At 46.5% G+C, this 15913-nt stretch overlaps 1 protein-coding gene across 1 annotated transcript in view; it reads right to left on the reverse strand.

Annotated features, from left to right (window-relative positions):
- Positions 1-619: 619 nt before the first annotated feature.
- Positions 620-15913, reverse strand: part of LOC134338997 (structural maintenance of chromosomes protein 1A) — a 60445-nt gene continuing 45151 nt past the window's right edge. The window contains exons 20-25 of the mRNA XM_063035223.1: positions 11469-11625; positions 9266-9420; positions 8392-8543; positions 6036-6105; positions 4624-4734; positions 620-1995 (exon numbers count right to left, since the gene is read on the reverse strand). Of these exons, the coding sequence (XP_062891293.1) occupies positions 1915-1995; positions 4624-4734; positions 6036-6105; positions 8392-8543; positions 9266-9420; positions 11469-11625 (726 nt within the window). The 3' untranslated portion in view covers positions 620-1914. The remainder of the gene's footprint in view (positions 1996-4623; positions 4735-6035; positions 6106-8391; positions 8544-9265; positions 9421-11468; positions 11626-15913) is intronic.

Raw genomic sequence — 15913 nt, forward strand, 5'->3', positions numbered from 1 at the left:
GTCCTCTCGAGAGTCTCTGATCTACTGCACGCAAACTGTGACTCTTGACGGCGGTGGGTTCCCGCTCTCATAGCTCAGCAGGTGACCTAGCATTTTCGATGCCCCCAGGAGGTACGGGGATAGCTCCATCGCTATGGCAGGACTGCCCCCACCCCTCTCTCTCTCCAGCCAGCCAGTGGCATGTCAAACTACTGGGGATGAACTGTGGGTTTTGATGGACTCTAAAGCATGGTCTTTTTGGGGGCTTTGCTATTGTTTGCATGGCGGGCTGGCGGGTCAGGGGGGCTGATACTATCTGCTGGACAAATGGGGGGGAGGCTTTGGGGTTCTAATGTTTTCTGTCATCATTCTTTGTGGGGGGGCATTTCTTCTGTTTTGTGGATGTCTACAGAGTGTAAAAATTTCAGGTTGGACACCGTATATATTCTCTGATATTAAATGGAACCATTGACATGTATGGGAGTTTGCACAAACACACAGATAATCAAATTCGTACACACAAACAAACAGAAGCGTACAAGCCCTCACATGCAGCACTGGTGTATATGGGCATAGTGTGTATACACACACACACACACACTCCCATTCTAGCTCACACCCACACACACAGACAAACACCAATAAAGTCAATAAAAGATTTTTTATTCGGGGGCGAAAAATTTCACAACATACATGATTTTTCCAAAAAGCTGCATGATTCGTTTTAATTAAAAGAATGATTTTCCTGACACGATTAAAAACAGCAGATACTTTCACTTGTTACTTCTAAGAGCTAATTTCACTGCCATCCTACCGCAAGCAAGCAACAGGACGTCAAGTCCATTCTAGACAGCAAGGCACCGAATCTAATGCATCACTGATCAAATGCCCGAATTAATTTAAGAATCAGGTCAAATCCCGCGAGTGGTTTATATATTACAGGGGCATGGGGTCTCAGCCAAGTTGCCACACAGCTCTGCAATCTCCTGCTTACGAGGAGGTCACGGGGCTGGGGGAATGGGTGGCACGAGTCCCAGGGGCTTGTGAGCAAAGTGCTCGGCCGGAATGGCAGCACGGACAGGTATCTCCACAACCCCCCCACTGATGGGTAGGGGCAGTAGGGAAGAAGTTTGGCTGAGTGGGGTCTCGAGTGGGTCGGTGTCCTCGGGGCCTGGGAATCAAGCGTCCATAAATAAGGGGAGAAGTTGGGAGGGGTAGGTTCCACCGGCCTGTCCCTGTAGTGGACTCAAGTGGTGCAAAAGGAAAGCTGAGGGAGGGTCTCAATCGGAAGCACTGACCACCCCCCTGTCTCCAGAGACGCTGCCCAACCCAAAGCTTAGTTTCTGATTCGGAGGCGAGCCACTTTCCTGCTGGCGTCCAGGACAATATCTGGGCTTTCCTGACCCCATACCCAGAGCATCTTGCCAGCATCAGTCAATTCGCTCAAAGGGTGTCAGCGAGGTTGAGAAAGAACCCAGGAGCTGTCGTGTCCTCTCCCTTAGAAGTCAGGCCCAGGCTGCAGGGGGTGGGGAGGGGCAGAGAGTGAAATCGGCCTGCCTTCCCGGGAATGTGAAGGAGCTGGATGAAAGGGAAGGTTCTTCACAACCCTGCCTCCTGAAAACACAAGAGTTAAGAGGGCAACGGGAGATCTCAGAGTGTGAGAGGAGGAGAGAAGGGACTGGGTTCAACACTTGTAATTTGACCGCAGGGAGTGTGGGGAGAGAGCTCTGAACCACTCGTGTTCTTCCGTGTCCGGACACAGAATGCACCCCACCAGCCCCATGTCAGGAGATGATACAGAGGAGAGCTGAATAACTCCTGTCTGTCCCCCGAGAGGGTGACCGGTACACACACACTCACATACTGGCGCCCAGGGAAACTAAGCACGCAGCCAGACGCCTGGAGAAGCACGGGCAGCTCCCTCTAACATCCCAGTTACTCGTTGGGCAGCGGGCCAGCTTCCGGGAACCCAGTCAGGTCGAAGGTCAGCACTTTGCTGATGACGCAGTCTCCTTGCTGTGAGAGAGAGCAGAGACAGCAAAATTAGTCCTCACACCCCACCCCCGTAACCTCAACTGAGAGTTTCCAAATTGAAAACTCTTCCCCTTTTCCCTGTGGGAAGAAATCCTGCAAGCTTTCACCACAAACCTGGAACGGGATAGACAGGGGTGAATACTTGCAGGCATGTACACCTTGGGTTGGGTGAACCTGGAACTAGGTCATAGGCTAAGGGTGAAAGGTGAAAATATTTAAGGGGAATCTGGGGAAGAACATCTTCACGCAGAGGGTGATGCGAGTATGAAAGGAGCTGCCAGCGGAAGTGGTGGATGTGAGGTCAATTGTACTAATGAAGTGAAGTCTGTATAGGTACATGGATGGGAGGAGTATCGAGGGACATGGTTTGGGTGCAGGTATATGACCAAGTTGGCACAGACTAGATCGGCCAAATGGCCTGTTTCCACGTTGTTGTGCTCTTATGGGTCCTCACCATCTCCCCTGGCTATATCAACCTTAAAGAACCCAGATCTCTCCACGTTCCTGTGTCTGTCTAACAGCCACTTGAACACCGCTACTGAACTGAGACTACTAGAATATAAAAGCAAGGATGGATTTCTGAGGCTGTATGAGGCACTGGTGAGGCCTCACTTGCAGTATTGTGAACCGTTTTGGGCCTCTTATCCAAGAAAAGATGTGCTGATATTGGAGAGGGTCCAGAAGTTCACGAGAATGATCCCGGGAATGAAAGGGTTAACGTATGAGAAACAATTGATGGCTCTGGCCGTTTACATGCTGGAATTTATAAGAATGAGGGGGGATCGCATTGTAACCTGTCAAAAGGTCCAGATAGAGTGGATATAGAGAGGATGTTTCCTGTGGTGGGGGAGTCCAGGACCAGAGGACACAGCCTCAGAATAGAAAGACATTTGTTTAGAATGGAGAGGAGGAGGGATTTCTTCAGCCAGAGGGAGGTGAATCTGTGGAATTCATTGCCATAGCCAATTGTGGAGGCCAGATCAGTGAGTATTTTTAAACTAGTGGTTGATAGGATTGTGTTCAGTGGTACAGGTTATGGAGTGAAGGCAGGAAAATACGTTTGAGAGGGAAATTGATCAGCCACAACGAAATGGTGGGGAAAAAGTGGCCTACTTCTGTTACTATGTCTTATGGATGCACCTGGGGCAGGGTGGGGGTAGGGGCAAGGGGGCTTCAAATTCTGGGTCAGACTGAGCAGATCTTTGGGAGGGGAATTCATTCATTCATAGCTTGTCACACCAGACAGTCAACCATTCTTGTCTGGCGTGTAATGTCAGGATTGGTCTCCTTTCGGATCAACCGGGTCACGGTATGAAAGTTCCTGACTCAACCCTTGTTTTTTTTATGAGGCCGAGTGGTGTTGGTGGAGTAAGCCGGACTGAATAGACAGTGGGGAGGAACAAAGGGCCAATGGGGGGAAATTGGCCGTGAATCATGAACACGGGTCTTAGCGTAACACAAGAGATGCTGGAGATGTTGAGTAACACACCAAAATGCTGGAAGGACTTAGCACGAGGCAGCATTATAAAGCACTACAGCACCAAAGGCAGCCCTTTGGCCCATTTAGTCCACGCCAAGCTGTTACTCTGCCTAGTTCCACTGACCCGCACTGGATCACAGCTCTCTATACCCCCCCCCTCCTTTATGTACTTATCCAAGCTCCTCTTAAATACTGCAATCCAACCCACATCCACTGCCTTCTCCGGCAATGGAAAAGCCTCACTGAAAGTAGTGAACACAGCCCAGTCCCCCCCGGGAAAAAGCCCCACCCACTACTAGGCATATCTACAACGAGCTCTGCCACACGAAAGCAAAGACCACTCCACCCCCCACCCAGGCCATGCTCTCTTCTCGCTGCTGCCATCGGGCAGGAGGTACAGGAGCCTCAGCTCCCACACCACAAGGTTCAGGAACAGTTATTACCCCTCAACCATCAGGCTCCTGAACCAGCGTGGATCACTTCACTCACCCCAACACTGAACTGATTCCACAATCTACAATTTAACTTTATACAACTCATGTTCAGAGTATTATTTATTTACTTATTCATTACTATTTTTGTATATGCACAGTTTGTCAGCATTTTGTGTAGTTTTTCATTGATTCTATTGCATTTCTTTGCTCTTTGTGAATGCCCAGAAGAAAATGAATCTCAGGGTTGTATATGGTGACATACATGTACTTTGATAATAAAATTACTTTGAAATTTGAGCTTGTTCCACACTAGCAACATCCTCTGATCGAAGAAGATCCCTCCATATAAACCGTTAACGCCTCAATGTGGGCTCTCTCTCCCCTCTATCTTCTTATTCTGGCCTCTGCACCTCCAAAACATCGACTGTTTATTCCCCTGCATAGATGCTCCCTGATCCACTGATTTCCTCTAGCAATCTGCATTGTGTTGCTCACCTTCTCCACTGACTGAACGGGTGCGAAGTCTGCAGCAGGTTCTCGGTAATAAGCTCCCACAGCCACGTAAATATTGGTGCTTTGTAGCTACCCACCAACCCCCTCCTCCCCAACACGGACGTACCCTGGTACCATCAAGGAGGGGTGAAATGGGGGTTGTGGGGGTGGGGGAGGAGAGAGGGGGTGCTGGCAGACACCTACCTCGGGGTAGACTCCGATTAGAGCGTCAGCCTTGGTGTAGAACTCCTCCTTCAGGGAAATCACCACCGCCTGAAAGTTGGAGATAGACTGCTCCTTGATGTAATTGGCGACCTGTCGAAGAGACCACAGATCCTCAGATGAGCCAGTGCTTCCCGCAAGGGGGACGCCTCCGACTGCATAAGTGCCTCTCTGCACAGGGAGAGCCGGTCAACCACTCAGTCTACAACTCTGATTCAAGGTTAAAGCGATAACGTGACAAAACCACGGTAGGGCAGTGGTTAGCGCAGCGCCTCACAGTGCTAGCAATCACCGAACGGGGTTCAATTTCTTCCGCTGCTTGTAAGGAGTTTGTACGTTTTCCGTGTGACCGCGTGGGTTTCTTCCGGGTGCTCTGGTTGCCTTCCACATTCCAAAAACCTAAGATTAGTGTTAGTAAGTTGAGAACAACCTATGTTAGAATGGCGACACTCGCTGATTTAATTTGACAGAAATGACGCATTTCAGTGTTACTGAACTATAGCACTGTGCAAAAGTCATAGGCACATGTAAAAAAATCCTGTAAAATGAAGATGCCTTCAAAAATAATGAAAAGTTTCTAAATATCAAAAAAATTACTATAAAGAGCAGTAACCAGTAAAAAAATGAAATGAAATCAATATTTGCTGTGGTCACCCTTTGCCTTTAAAACTGCATCAATTCTCTTAGGTACTTTGTCGTGCTGTTTATGGGCAACTGCCGGTCCTCCATACAACCTTGCCCAGGCCTCAGTCAACATAGAAATCGATGGACAGCCGAAGAGAAGAAGTGCTGTTTTATATGAAAAGTGGCTGGGAGGTTGTACTAAGCATCTCAGAGAACTTGCCACATTTCTTCTGCAGGCTTTGGCTGTCTCGCTTGCTTCTGTCTCTCCAATCCCAGCCGCGATGATGGGCTCTGTGCCACACCATCCGAAACCAGATAATCAAATCTAGGGTGCTGGATATTTTTCCTGATCACACCCATGAAGATTTTATATCAGGAGAGTAGCCTAGCAGTTAGTGCAATGCTTTACAACGCCAGTGATCCAGGTTCAATTCCCACTGCCACCTATAAGGAGTTTGTACTTTGTTCCCATTAAGCAATGGATTTCCTCTGGATTTCTCCCATATTCCAAAGACTTTGGGATTGGGGTTAGTGAATTGTGAGCATGCTGCTGGTGCCAGAAGCGTGGTGACACTTGCAGGCTGATCTCCCAGCACATCCTTGGACTGTGCTGGCATTGACACACGACGTATTTCACTGTACGTTTTGATGTGCTTGTGACAAGTAAAACTAACCTTTAAAAAGAAATCTCTTAAAACTGCGATTCATCTCATCAGTCAACTCAACTGTGGGGACAACTCAGGCCTATCGACTAGAATGTGGGCGCTCACCTTGCCGATGTTCGTATTGTCAAGGGCAGCATCGATCTCGTCCAGGACAAAGAAAGGGGCTGGCTTGTAGCTGGGTTGGGGGAAGAACAGAAATCTTGGTTAGTAGCCCAGTAACCCAGATCTCCCACCACCTGCAGCACCACCACCCCCTCCGCTAGTGGCAACCCACCCCACAGGAGGCCAATCCTGCCAGACTGCATGGCACTGTTCTACTGAGCGCTACTGGTCACAGACTGGTGAAGGGGCTTGCATTTCTTGGGGCATCAGGGACGTAGATCACCACAGCAAATCATAAACAAGAGATTCTGTAGACACTGAAAATCCACAGTAATACCCACAAAACGTTGGAGGAACTCAGCAGGTTAGGCGACATTTTTGCAAAGGAGTCAATATTTTGGGCCAAGACCTTTCATCAGTACCAGAAAGGAGGTGGGAAGAAGCCAGAATACAAAGTGTGGAGGGATCAAACACAGTCCAACAGCACAGATCAGAAGTACAGGATGGGCTGAATGTCAGGGGAACTCAGCAGGTCAATCAGCATCTATGGAGGTGAATTTTGGAGTCGACATTTTGGGCCAAGAATCTTCGTCAGGACCTCATCTTGTTCGTCCAGCAATTGTGTATGTTGCCTCCCAAGGTTTCTGGCATCTGCAGAATCTCGTGACTATGATTGCACTGGGGAAAGAGCATGACCGGGTGATTGATTGAAATTTCAGTGCGGTAGCATTTTGTAAACAGAGATCTTAATTCTGTAAGCTTTCAGATACTTGAGGATAACATCAGCCCTTGGGTAAAAGTCGTACATTAAGGGGACAGCTAATTACAATAGTGTGAGGCAAAGACTGGGGAAAGTAACTGGGGGAAGCTGTTTGGGGTGAATCAACATCTGAAGTGTGGGAGGCTTTGAAAGGTCATACAAAGAGAAAGGCATGGCCAGAATCGTGGTGGGGAAAACTGGATCAAAAGCGAGAATATGGCAAGGGCTCATGCGGCCATTTGATCACGCGGTGAATCGATCGGGCCTCCTCCGTGTGAGAGGGCTCCCTCTTTTGAGTGCATGCTTTTGCCTCAGCAGGTCTAGTTCGTCACTCCCACACTGCAAGTTGTCTAGCGTGTACCGTTACTGACACGACTCAGTACAAACTTTTAATCATACTACCCGGTATTTGTTGGGCAAATCTAAAACGAGGTTGCAGGTTTAGAGGGGAGATGTTCAAAGGAGATCCGAAGGGTGTGGCTTCACACACAAAGAAGGTGATGGGTATACAGTGGCACACAAAAGTTTGGGCACCCCAGTCAAAATTTCTGTTACTGTGAATAGCTGAGCGAGTAAAAGGTGAACTGATTTCCAAAAGGCATAAAGTTAAAGATGACATATTTCTTTAATATTTTAAGCAAGAAAACTTTTTATTTCCACCTTTTTTAATTTCCATCAAAAAGGAAAAGGGCCCAAAGCAAAAGTTTGGGCACCCTGCATGGCAGTACTTAGTAACACCCCCTTTTGCAAGTATCACAGCTTGTAAACGCTTTTTGTAGCCAGCTAAGAGTCTTCCAATTCTTGTTTGGGAGATTTTCGCCCATCCTTCCTTGCAAAAGGCTTCTAATTCTGTGAGATTCTTGGCTGTCTTGCATGCACTGCTCTTTTGAGGTCTATCCACAGATTCTAGATGACGTTTAGGTCGGGGGACTGTGAGGGCCATGGCAAAACCTTCAGCTTGTGCCTCTTGAGGTAGTCCGTTGTGGACTTTGAAGTGTGTTTAGGTTCATCATCCTGTTGTAGAAGCCATCCTCTTTTCATCCTCAGCTTTTTTACAGACAGTGTGATGTTTGCTTCCAGAATTTGCTAGTATTTAATTGAACTTATTCTTCCCTCTACGAGTAATGTTCCCCGTGCCACTGGCTGCAACACAAGCCCAAAGCATGATCGATCCACCCCCATGCTTAACAGTTGGAGAGGGATTCTTTTCATGAAAATCTGCACCCTTCTTTCTCCAAACATACCTTTGCTCATTGCAGCCAAAAAGTTCTATTCAAAAGGTTCAAACGAACATCTAAACAAGCCTGATGCATTTTAGAAACAAATCCTGTGGACTGATGAAGTTAAAATGAACAATCTTGGAATTAAGTGCTCATTCCTGACTGCTGGAAGGATCCTAGGGATCAGAAAATATGCAGAAATCCAACATCCTATAGGCTGGTGAAGTGGCAATGAAGAGAATAAATGTCAGGGAATTAAGAGCAATGGAACTGTTCTGTCAGGGAATTAAGAGCAATGGAATTGCTCTGTCAGGAGCTAGCACAGACCCAAGAGGTCAATTAGCTTGTGTTGTCGTGAAGAGCACCCAAGAATACCCACCTGTGGATGGCAAACAATAGAGCCAAGGCGGCGACCGTCTTCTCTCCTCCTGACAGGTTGTCCATGGGCCTGAACCTCTTCCCAGGAGCCACACAGTTGTAGTTGATCCCATCCAGGTAGGGCTCTTCGGGATTCTCCGGACCCAAGAAGGCCTGAGAAAAGGCAGGATAAAGAGATGCAGCATTGAAACAGAGGCGCCCAGTAGCGAGAGGTGCTGAATAGGGTGTTGGAAAGGGAATACTACACCTTGGGAGACATCCTTACTGATCAAGAAACTTCCAGCCTCTGCTTTAAACATACCCAATGTGTGCACTTAGAGATACGCCTCCACACACCACTGTTGTAACGCATAGATTCTTTAAGCTACTGTCGCCTTCCTGTCAGCTTGAACCAGTCTGGCCGTTCTCCTCTGACCTCTCATCTACAAGTAATTATTGGCCACAGAACTGCGGCTCACTGGTTTTTTTTGTTTTTTGCACCATTCTCTTCAAACTCTGGAGTGTTGTGCATGAAAATCCCAGGGTTTCAACAATTTCTGAGATACTCAAACCACCCCATTCACCCACCGACAATCATTCTACCGTCAAAGTCACTTGGATCACATTTCTTCCCCCATTCTGATGTTTGGTCTGATCAACAGCAGAACCTCTTGACCAAGTCAGCATGCTTTTGTGCATCGAGTTGCTGCCACATGATTAGCTGATTAGGTATTTGAGTTGATACGAGGTGTCCCCAATAAAGTGACCACTGAGTGTATGTTCATTTAAGTTGATGTAATTTATCTGGTCACATTTGCAAGGTACTGGGCTGCAGCTGGTATTTATAGCTGGGATACATATACCTATGATAATAAATGAACACAGATGAGTTTTACCTGGGCACTACTGTTGCGGGAGAGGGCCTTGTAGATCTCGTCGATGTTGGTAGCCACAGCCTCGAAGCAGGCGTTGAAACGGTCAAACCTCTCCTTCTTGATCTGCTCAAAGGCCTGCTTGGCTTTCTTTGCCCTCTTGCGTGCAGCCTCGAACTCTAAGGGGTGGGGGGTGGGGGGGGGAACAGAAAGTAGAGAAAGTGGTCAGAACTATTTGAAGGAGAAGAGAGTCTACATAAAATGACAGCGCTGCAGCCAGCCAGAGGCAGAGGCAGACGGGTAATACACCGAACTCCCATTCCCTGAAATACTGAGGAAGGCAAATTGTCGTTGCTGTTGTTCAGTGCCGTCGAATCGTCAACTCATGGTGACCCTATGAATAGTGTATCACCCATAAGGTTTTGTGGCAACATACTGGCCAGACCTTTCTTACGTGCAGATACTGTTGTTGCCCAGGTTGGGGCCTGGCCGATTCAAACTCAGAACCCTCCACCTTGATGCCACTATCCCACTGGCGGGAAGGAAGGCAAATGCAAAGTCACAAATATGACAAATTCTGCACATGCCACAAATCCAAAGTAACACGCACAAAATGCTGGAGGAACTCAGATCAGGCAACACTGGTGGAAATGAATAAACAGTCGACATATTGGGTCGAGACTCTCCTTCAGAGCTGGAGGCACGGTTGCAAGATCAAGCTGAACCTTTGCTGAAGGGAGAAGATGCCAGAGTTAAAAAAAGTGCAGGTAGGAGAAGGATAGATAAAAGGTGATAGGTGAGGCCAGGTGTGTAGGAAAGGTAGACGGCTGGAGAGAAAAGAATCTGATAGGAGAGGAGAGTAAACCATTAAAGAAAGGGAAGGAGGGGACCCAGGGAGAGGTGATAGGCAGGTGAGAAGCAGTAAGAGGCCAGAGTGGGAAATAGAAGAAGAGGGGGAAGGAAGAAATTGATATTCAGGCCATCTGGTTGAAGGCTACCCAAACAGAAAATAAAGTGTTGCTTCTCCACCCTGAAAGTCAGCATTCATTACGAGCGGACAAAAATATAAAAGCAAGGATGTAACGCTGAGGCTTTATAAGAACACTCTTGGGAGCACTGTGAGCAGTTTTGGACACCTCGTCTAAGAAAATATGTGCTGGAGATGGTCCAGAGGAAGTATACAAGAACGATCGTGGGGATGAAAGGGTTAACGTATGAAGAGCGTTTGATGGCCGTGAGCCAGAAATCACTGCAGTTTAACCAAGAACTGGGGATGAGGATGGGGAGGATCTTATTAAAACCTATTGAATATTGAAAGGCTTGGATAGAGCGGATGTGGACAGGATGTTTCCTATAGTGGGGGAGTCCAGGACCAGAGGGCACAGCTTCAAAATAGAGACTATCTTTAGAACAGAGACGAGAAGGAATCTCTTTAGCCAAAGGGAGGCCAGTCTGTGGAATTCACTTCTATAGATGGCTGCGCAGGAGAGGTCACTGGGTATATTTAAAGTAGAGGCCGATAGGTTCTTGATCAGTCAGGACAGGGATAAGGCAGGAGAATGGGGTTGAGGGGCTAAATAAATAAGCAATGAGCAGACTCGAGGGGCCGATTCTGCTCCCACGTATTATGGTCAAATAATTTGGCATGATAATACAAAGATGCCTTCAAAATTATGAAGCTTGAGCAGGGAACAGATGGTGATCTTTAACGACTAATGGTAAAGGCAGAGCAGAAGAATATTTCCTCCCCCACAGGCAGGCACAAATAGAACCTTAGTCGATGAGGAGCTGGGGAGGAACCCCTTCCCCTAGAAAGTGGGGTGATTACGAAGCTTACTCCCACTGATAGTGGGAGAAGAACAGATGGATGAAGTGGAAGTAAACAAGGATTTCCAGTAACATGGTGGCACATTTCCAAGATCCAGTGGAACCTTTGCTGTGTTGGTACTATGCTGGAGAGAATGGAGTCGAATGCTGGTCCAAGACATCACCCCCGTCACTATGCGAAGACAGAATGGAGTGCCAATCAGAGCAACCCTCCCCCCTCCATGATTATGCTGAGAGAGAAGAGTGTCAGACCAAGGCAACTCCCCCATGACTACACCAGGAAAGAACAGAATGACAGAACAAAGCAACCCCCTCCCCTACCCTGTGATTACGCTGAGGAAGAATAGTGTTGGACCAAGGCAATCCTTGGGAGAGAACGGTGTGTCGATCTGAGACCCACCTTCCGAAGTTTCCTGGAACTTGTCCCGCACGCTGTCCAGCTTCTCCATGGCCTTCATGTTGGGCGCCGCAATCCGCTGGAGGATGTTCTGGTGTTCCGTCACCTTCTGCTGCAGGCTGTTCATCTCGTTCTTCACTTCGTCGTCCGCCAGCGCATCCTGTGTACAGGGTGGGGAGTGACGAAGCAACATCAGTCTAGGGTCAGTGCAAGGGACCCTCCTTCCCTATGGAAAGCAATTCCCCCTTCCTCAATGCTCCACTGCCCAACGGGGTTGCAAAGGAAAACTCTCATGGTTTAGGAATTAAGTTCTCTTATCAGATCTCCCCTCATTCTCCTACGCTCCAGGGAATAAAGTTCAAACTTTCCCTCTAACTCAGGAGTCTGTGCATTTCTCTTTCACTTTTGACCTTTCAGCCCTTTATCTTTTCCTCCTATCCCCTCCCAATCCACCTACATCCCCCTTCACCTACCAGCTTGTACTCCTCCACCTCATTTTGGCTTCTGACCCCTTCCTTTACAGTCCCGATGAATGATATCAGCCTGTAATTCAACGTTTATTCCCCTCCTTAGATGCTGAGTTCCTCTGGTGTTGTGTGTGTTGCTCTGGATTTCTGGCAACTGCAGAATCTCTTGCGTTTATGATCATAACAGATCTACCCCAGGCCTCAAAACCCCTTCTGCTCTGCCTTCTGATCTTCCAAAGTGTCACCTACACCCTCTTTCAATGCTGCAATGATTTAGCCCCTGAAACTCTCTGGGTCCTCTTTCAATGCCTCAATAACCACCTGGCGTATGGAACTGCAGATATTCACCAGCCTTGAAAAGTTCTTGAGCACCTCAGTTTTATTTATTTATTGAGATAGAGCTCGGAATATTGGGGCAGCATGGTAGCGCAGTAGTCAGCACAACGCTTTAGGATCCTGGAGGAACACTGTTTCGTTTTTACTGTGTACTATACCAGCAGCCTATGGTTGAAATGACAATAAACTTGACTTGACTAGCGACCCAGGCTCAATTCCTGCCGCTGTAAGCAGTTTGTATGTTTTCCCCGTGACCACGTGGGTTTCCTCCGGGTGCTCCGGTTTTCTCCCACAGTCCAAAGATGTACCGATTGGTAGGTTAATTACTACTAATACATCGACTCAGACCCAGTCAGGTCAGGTTGTCAGCAACTCAACTGGCATACCCCCTAGAACACTTCGGTTAACCAGGGAGGAGGGTGTGTAGGCACCCAGCAGGACTAAAAACAAAACCTATCAAAGGGCAGATAACTCTTTGTGAGTCAACGGCCACCTACTGTCTAAGTGAGGAGTGGTGCGCCACACAGTCTTTTGTTTCGCACCTTGTAAGGCAAATAGGTTAATTGGTCATTGTAAATTGCCCCATGATTAGGCTAGGGTTAAATCAAGAGATTGAAGGGCTGCAAGGGCCCGAACCTTGCGGTATCTCAATAAATAAGTTCAGCACTTGTAACCATGAAAACAAAAAAATCTAAATCGACTGGATGTTCCACGTGTGTTGCTTTGTCAAAGACCATCTCAGTTTTAATTTTCTTATTCAAGCTTATAAACAGCCTTCACACCAACATGTCTTTAAAAAATAAAATTTAATTTTAACTTACCTTACTTTAAATATTTAATCTTGTTATTTAATACATTAATAAAGCCCATATATTACTACATCACAAATTAATTTAAAAAATATTTCGATAACTGTATTTCGATATAACTGGTTTCTTTTGTAATCCAATGCATTTTATTTTATATGTTTGCATACATAGTACTGAGAAGGGGTCCATAGACTTCACCGGACTGACAAAGGGGTGTGTGGCATAAAATAGTTTAAGAACCCTGCTCTGAGTGCTAAAGCCCACAGTCCCAAGTTTGTTGTCATTGGTGATGGGACAGCTCTCGTCTAGCCCCTACAACCAACATCTTGTACAACATCAATGTAACAGCCCAACCTTCTGTACTCAATGCCCTGATCTTTGGAGCCAAAGTGCCAAGAGCTCTCTTTCCAACCGGAGCTACCAGTGAAGCTCGATAAGAAGTAAAGGCCGAGTCTAAGTGAGGGTCAGTGGGCTGGAGTGGGGAGGGAGGCATAAATTCCACTGAAGTTACACCAGAGTCAGCAACAGTCAATAAAGCAACAATAATTAGGCCATTCAGCCCATCAAGTCTGCTCTACCATTTCATCATGGCCGATATATTTTTCCTCAACCCCATTCTCCTGCCTTCTTCCAGTAACCTTCGACTCCCTTATTAATGAAGAATCTATCAATCTATGCTTTAGATATACCCAATGACTTGCCTCCACAGCTGTTTGTGGCAAAGAATGCCACAAATTTACCACTCTCATGCACAAGAAGTTCCTCCTTATCTGTTCTAAACTGACGTCCTAATCTGAGGCTATGCCCCCTGGTCCTAGACTCCCCCCTATAGGAAACATCCTCTCCACATCCAATATCTAATTTTTTCAATATTTGGTAGGTTTCAATGAGATCCCCCCCTCATTGTTCTAAACTCCAGCAAGTACAGGCCTACAGCCTCAATTGCTGCTCATACATCAACCCTTTCAATCCCACGATAATTTATGAACCACCCCCAGACCCTCTCTAAGGCCAACACACCCTTTCTTAGACAAGGGGCCCAAACCTGCTTACCATACCCCAAGTGTGGCCTGACTAATACCTTAAAAACCCTCAGCATCACATCCTTGCTTTTATATTCTGTTCCCCTCGAAATGAACGCCAACACTGCTTACCACCAATGCAACCTGCATGTTAGCTTTTAGGAAATCCTGCACTAGGACTCCCAAATCCACGTGTGCATTTCCTTACAGAGTCCAGTTCTAGGCTTCCCAGCCTCTGGATGACCAAAGGTGGAGAGGATCAGCAACTTTAAATTCCCAGGTGTTATTATTTTGGAGGACATGTCCTGGGCCCAACACTTAAGTGCAATTACGAAGAAAGTACAGCAGCACCTCTACTTCATTTGGAGTTTGTGGAGACACGGCACGACATCTAAAACTTTGACAAACTTCTGTAGATGTGCAGTTCAAAGTATATTGACTGGCTGCACCACAGCCTGGTATAGAAACACCAATGCCCTTGAAAGGAAAATCCTACAAAAAGTAGTGGATACGGCACAGTCCATCACATGTAGAGCCTTCCCGACATCTACATGGAGCGTCTTCACAGGAAAACAGCCTCCATCATCAGGGAACCCCACCACCAGGGTCAAGAACAGTTACTACCCTTCCAACAGCAGGCTCTTGAACCAGAGGGGATAACTTCAATCAACCTCATTTATCCCATCAGTGAAATATCCCCACAACCAATGGACTCACTTTCAAGGACTCTACAGCCCATGTTTTCTATATTTGTTTGTTATTTTTCTATTTGCACAGTTTGTCGTCTTTTGCACACTGGTTGAACACCCGAGTTGGTCCAGTCTGTTATGGTTATTAGTCTATGATGGATTTATTGAGTATGCCCACAGGAAATGAATCTCAAGGTTGTATATGGTGACATATACATGCACTTCGAAAATAAAATTTACTTTGAACTTTGAGTTAGACAGACCATCCTTGTTGCCAATTGAAAACACAATGTTAGCATTTATTTTGAATTTTGAGCTTTGTAGTAATTTTTGTCTTTGTGCTGTACTGCCACAACACACATCATATATGAGTGATAATAAACTCGATTCTGATTAATGTGTCTCTTTAGAACAGTGCCCCCTAACTTATAACCATAATATCTACAAAACGTCTGTGTGACACACACCCCCTCTCCCTCACACACACACCTTGTACCAATGATTTAAATGACAGGACCATAAGAACTGGACCCAAATTTGATTTTAATACAAAGATTAGTGGGTAGCAAGTTGCAAGCAGGATGCAAAGACATGCAAAGTCTTTTATTTTGGTCAGTTAGACGAGAATGGGACTTGATACAGTGACCGGCAGGGCCCTGGAGAGTGTGTAGAACAGAGACCCCTGGATACAGGTACATAGATCCCTGAAAGTGTTGACACAGACAGGGTGGTGAGGAAGGCGTTAACACTGGTCAGAGCACTGAGTACCATACATGGGACGTCAGATTAATAATAAACAAATCATTGGCGAGACCACACTTGGAGTACTGAGAGCAGTTCTCGCTATCTAGCTATTGGAAGGATGTCATTAAGCTGGAAAGGGATCCGAGAAGATTCAAAGTTTAAAGTAAAATCATTTTCAAAAGTTTGTATTTGTCACCAAATATCAGACTGAGATTAATTTTCCTGCAGGCATTCACAGTAGGACAAAGAAATACAATAGAATCAATGAAGAATAACACAAGAAACCAATGAACAAAGATGACAAACAGTGCAAACAGAAAAACTAACAATAAACAGATAGAAAAATAAATACACAGATAAATAAATAATGCCAAGTTGTAG

This window comes from Mobula hypostoma, chromosome 28 (assembly GCF_963921235.1).
Source record: "Mobula hypostoma chromosome 28, sMobHyp1.1, whole genome shotgun sequence".
Classification (NCBI taxonomy): Eukaryota; Metazoa; Chordata; class Chondrichthyes; order Myliobatiformes; family Myliobatidae; genus Mobula; species Mobula hypostoma.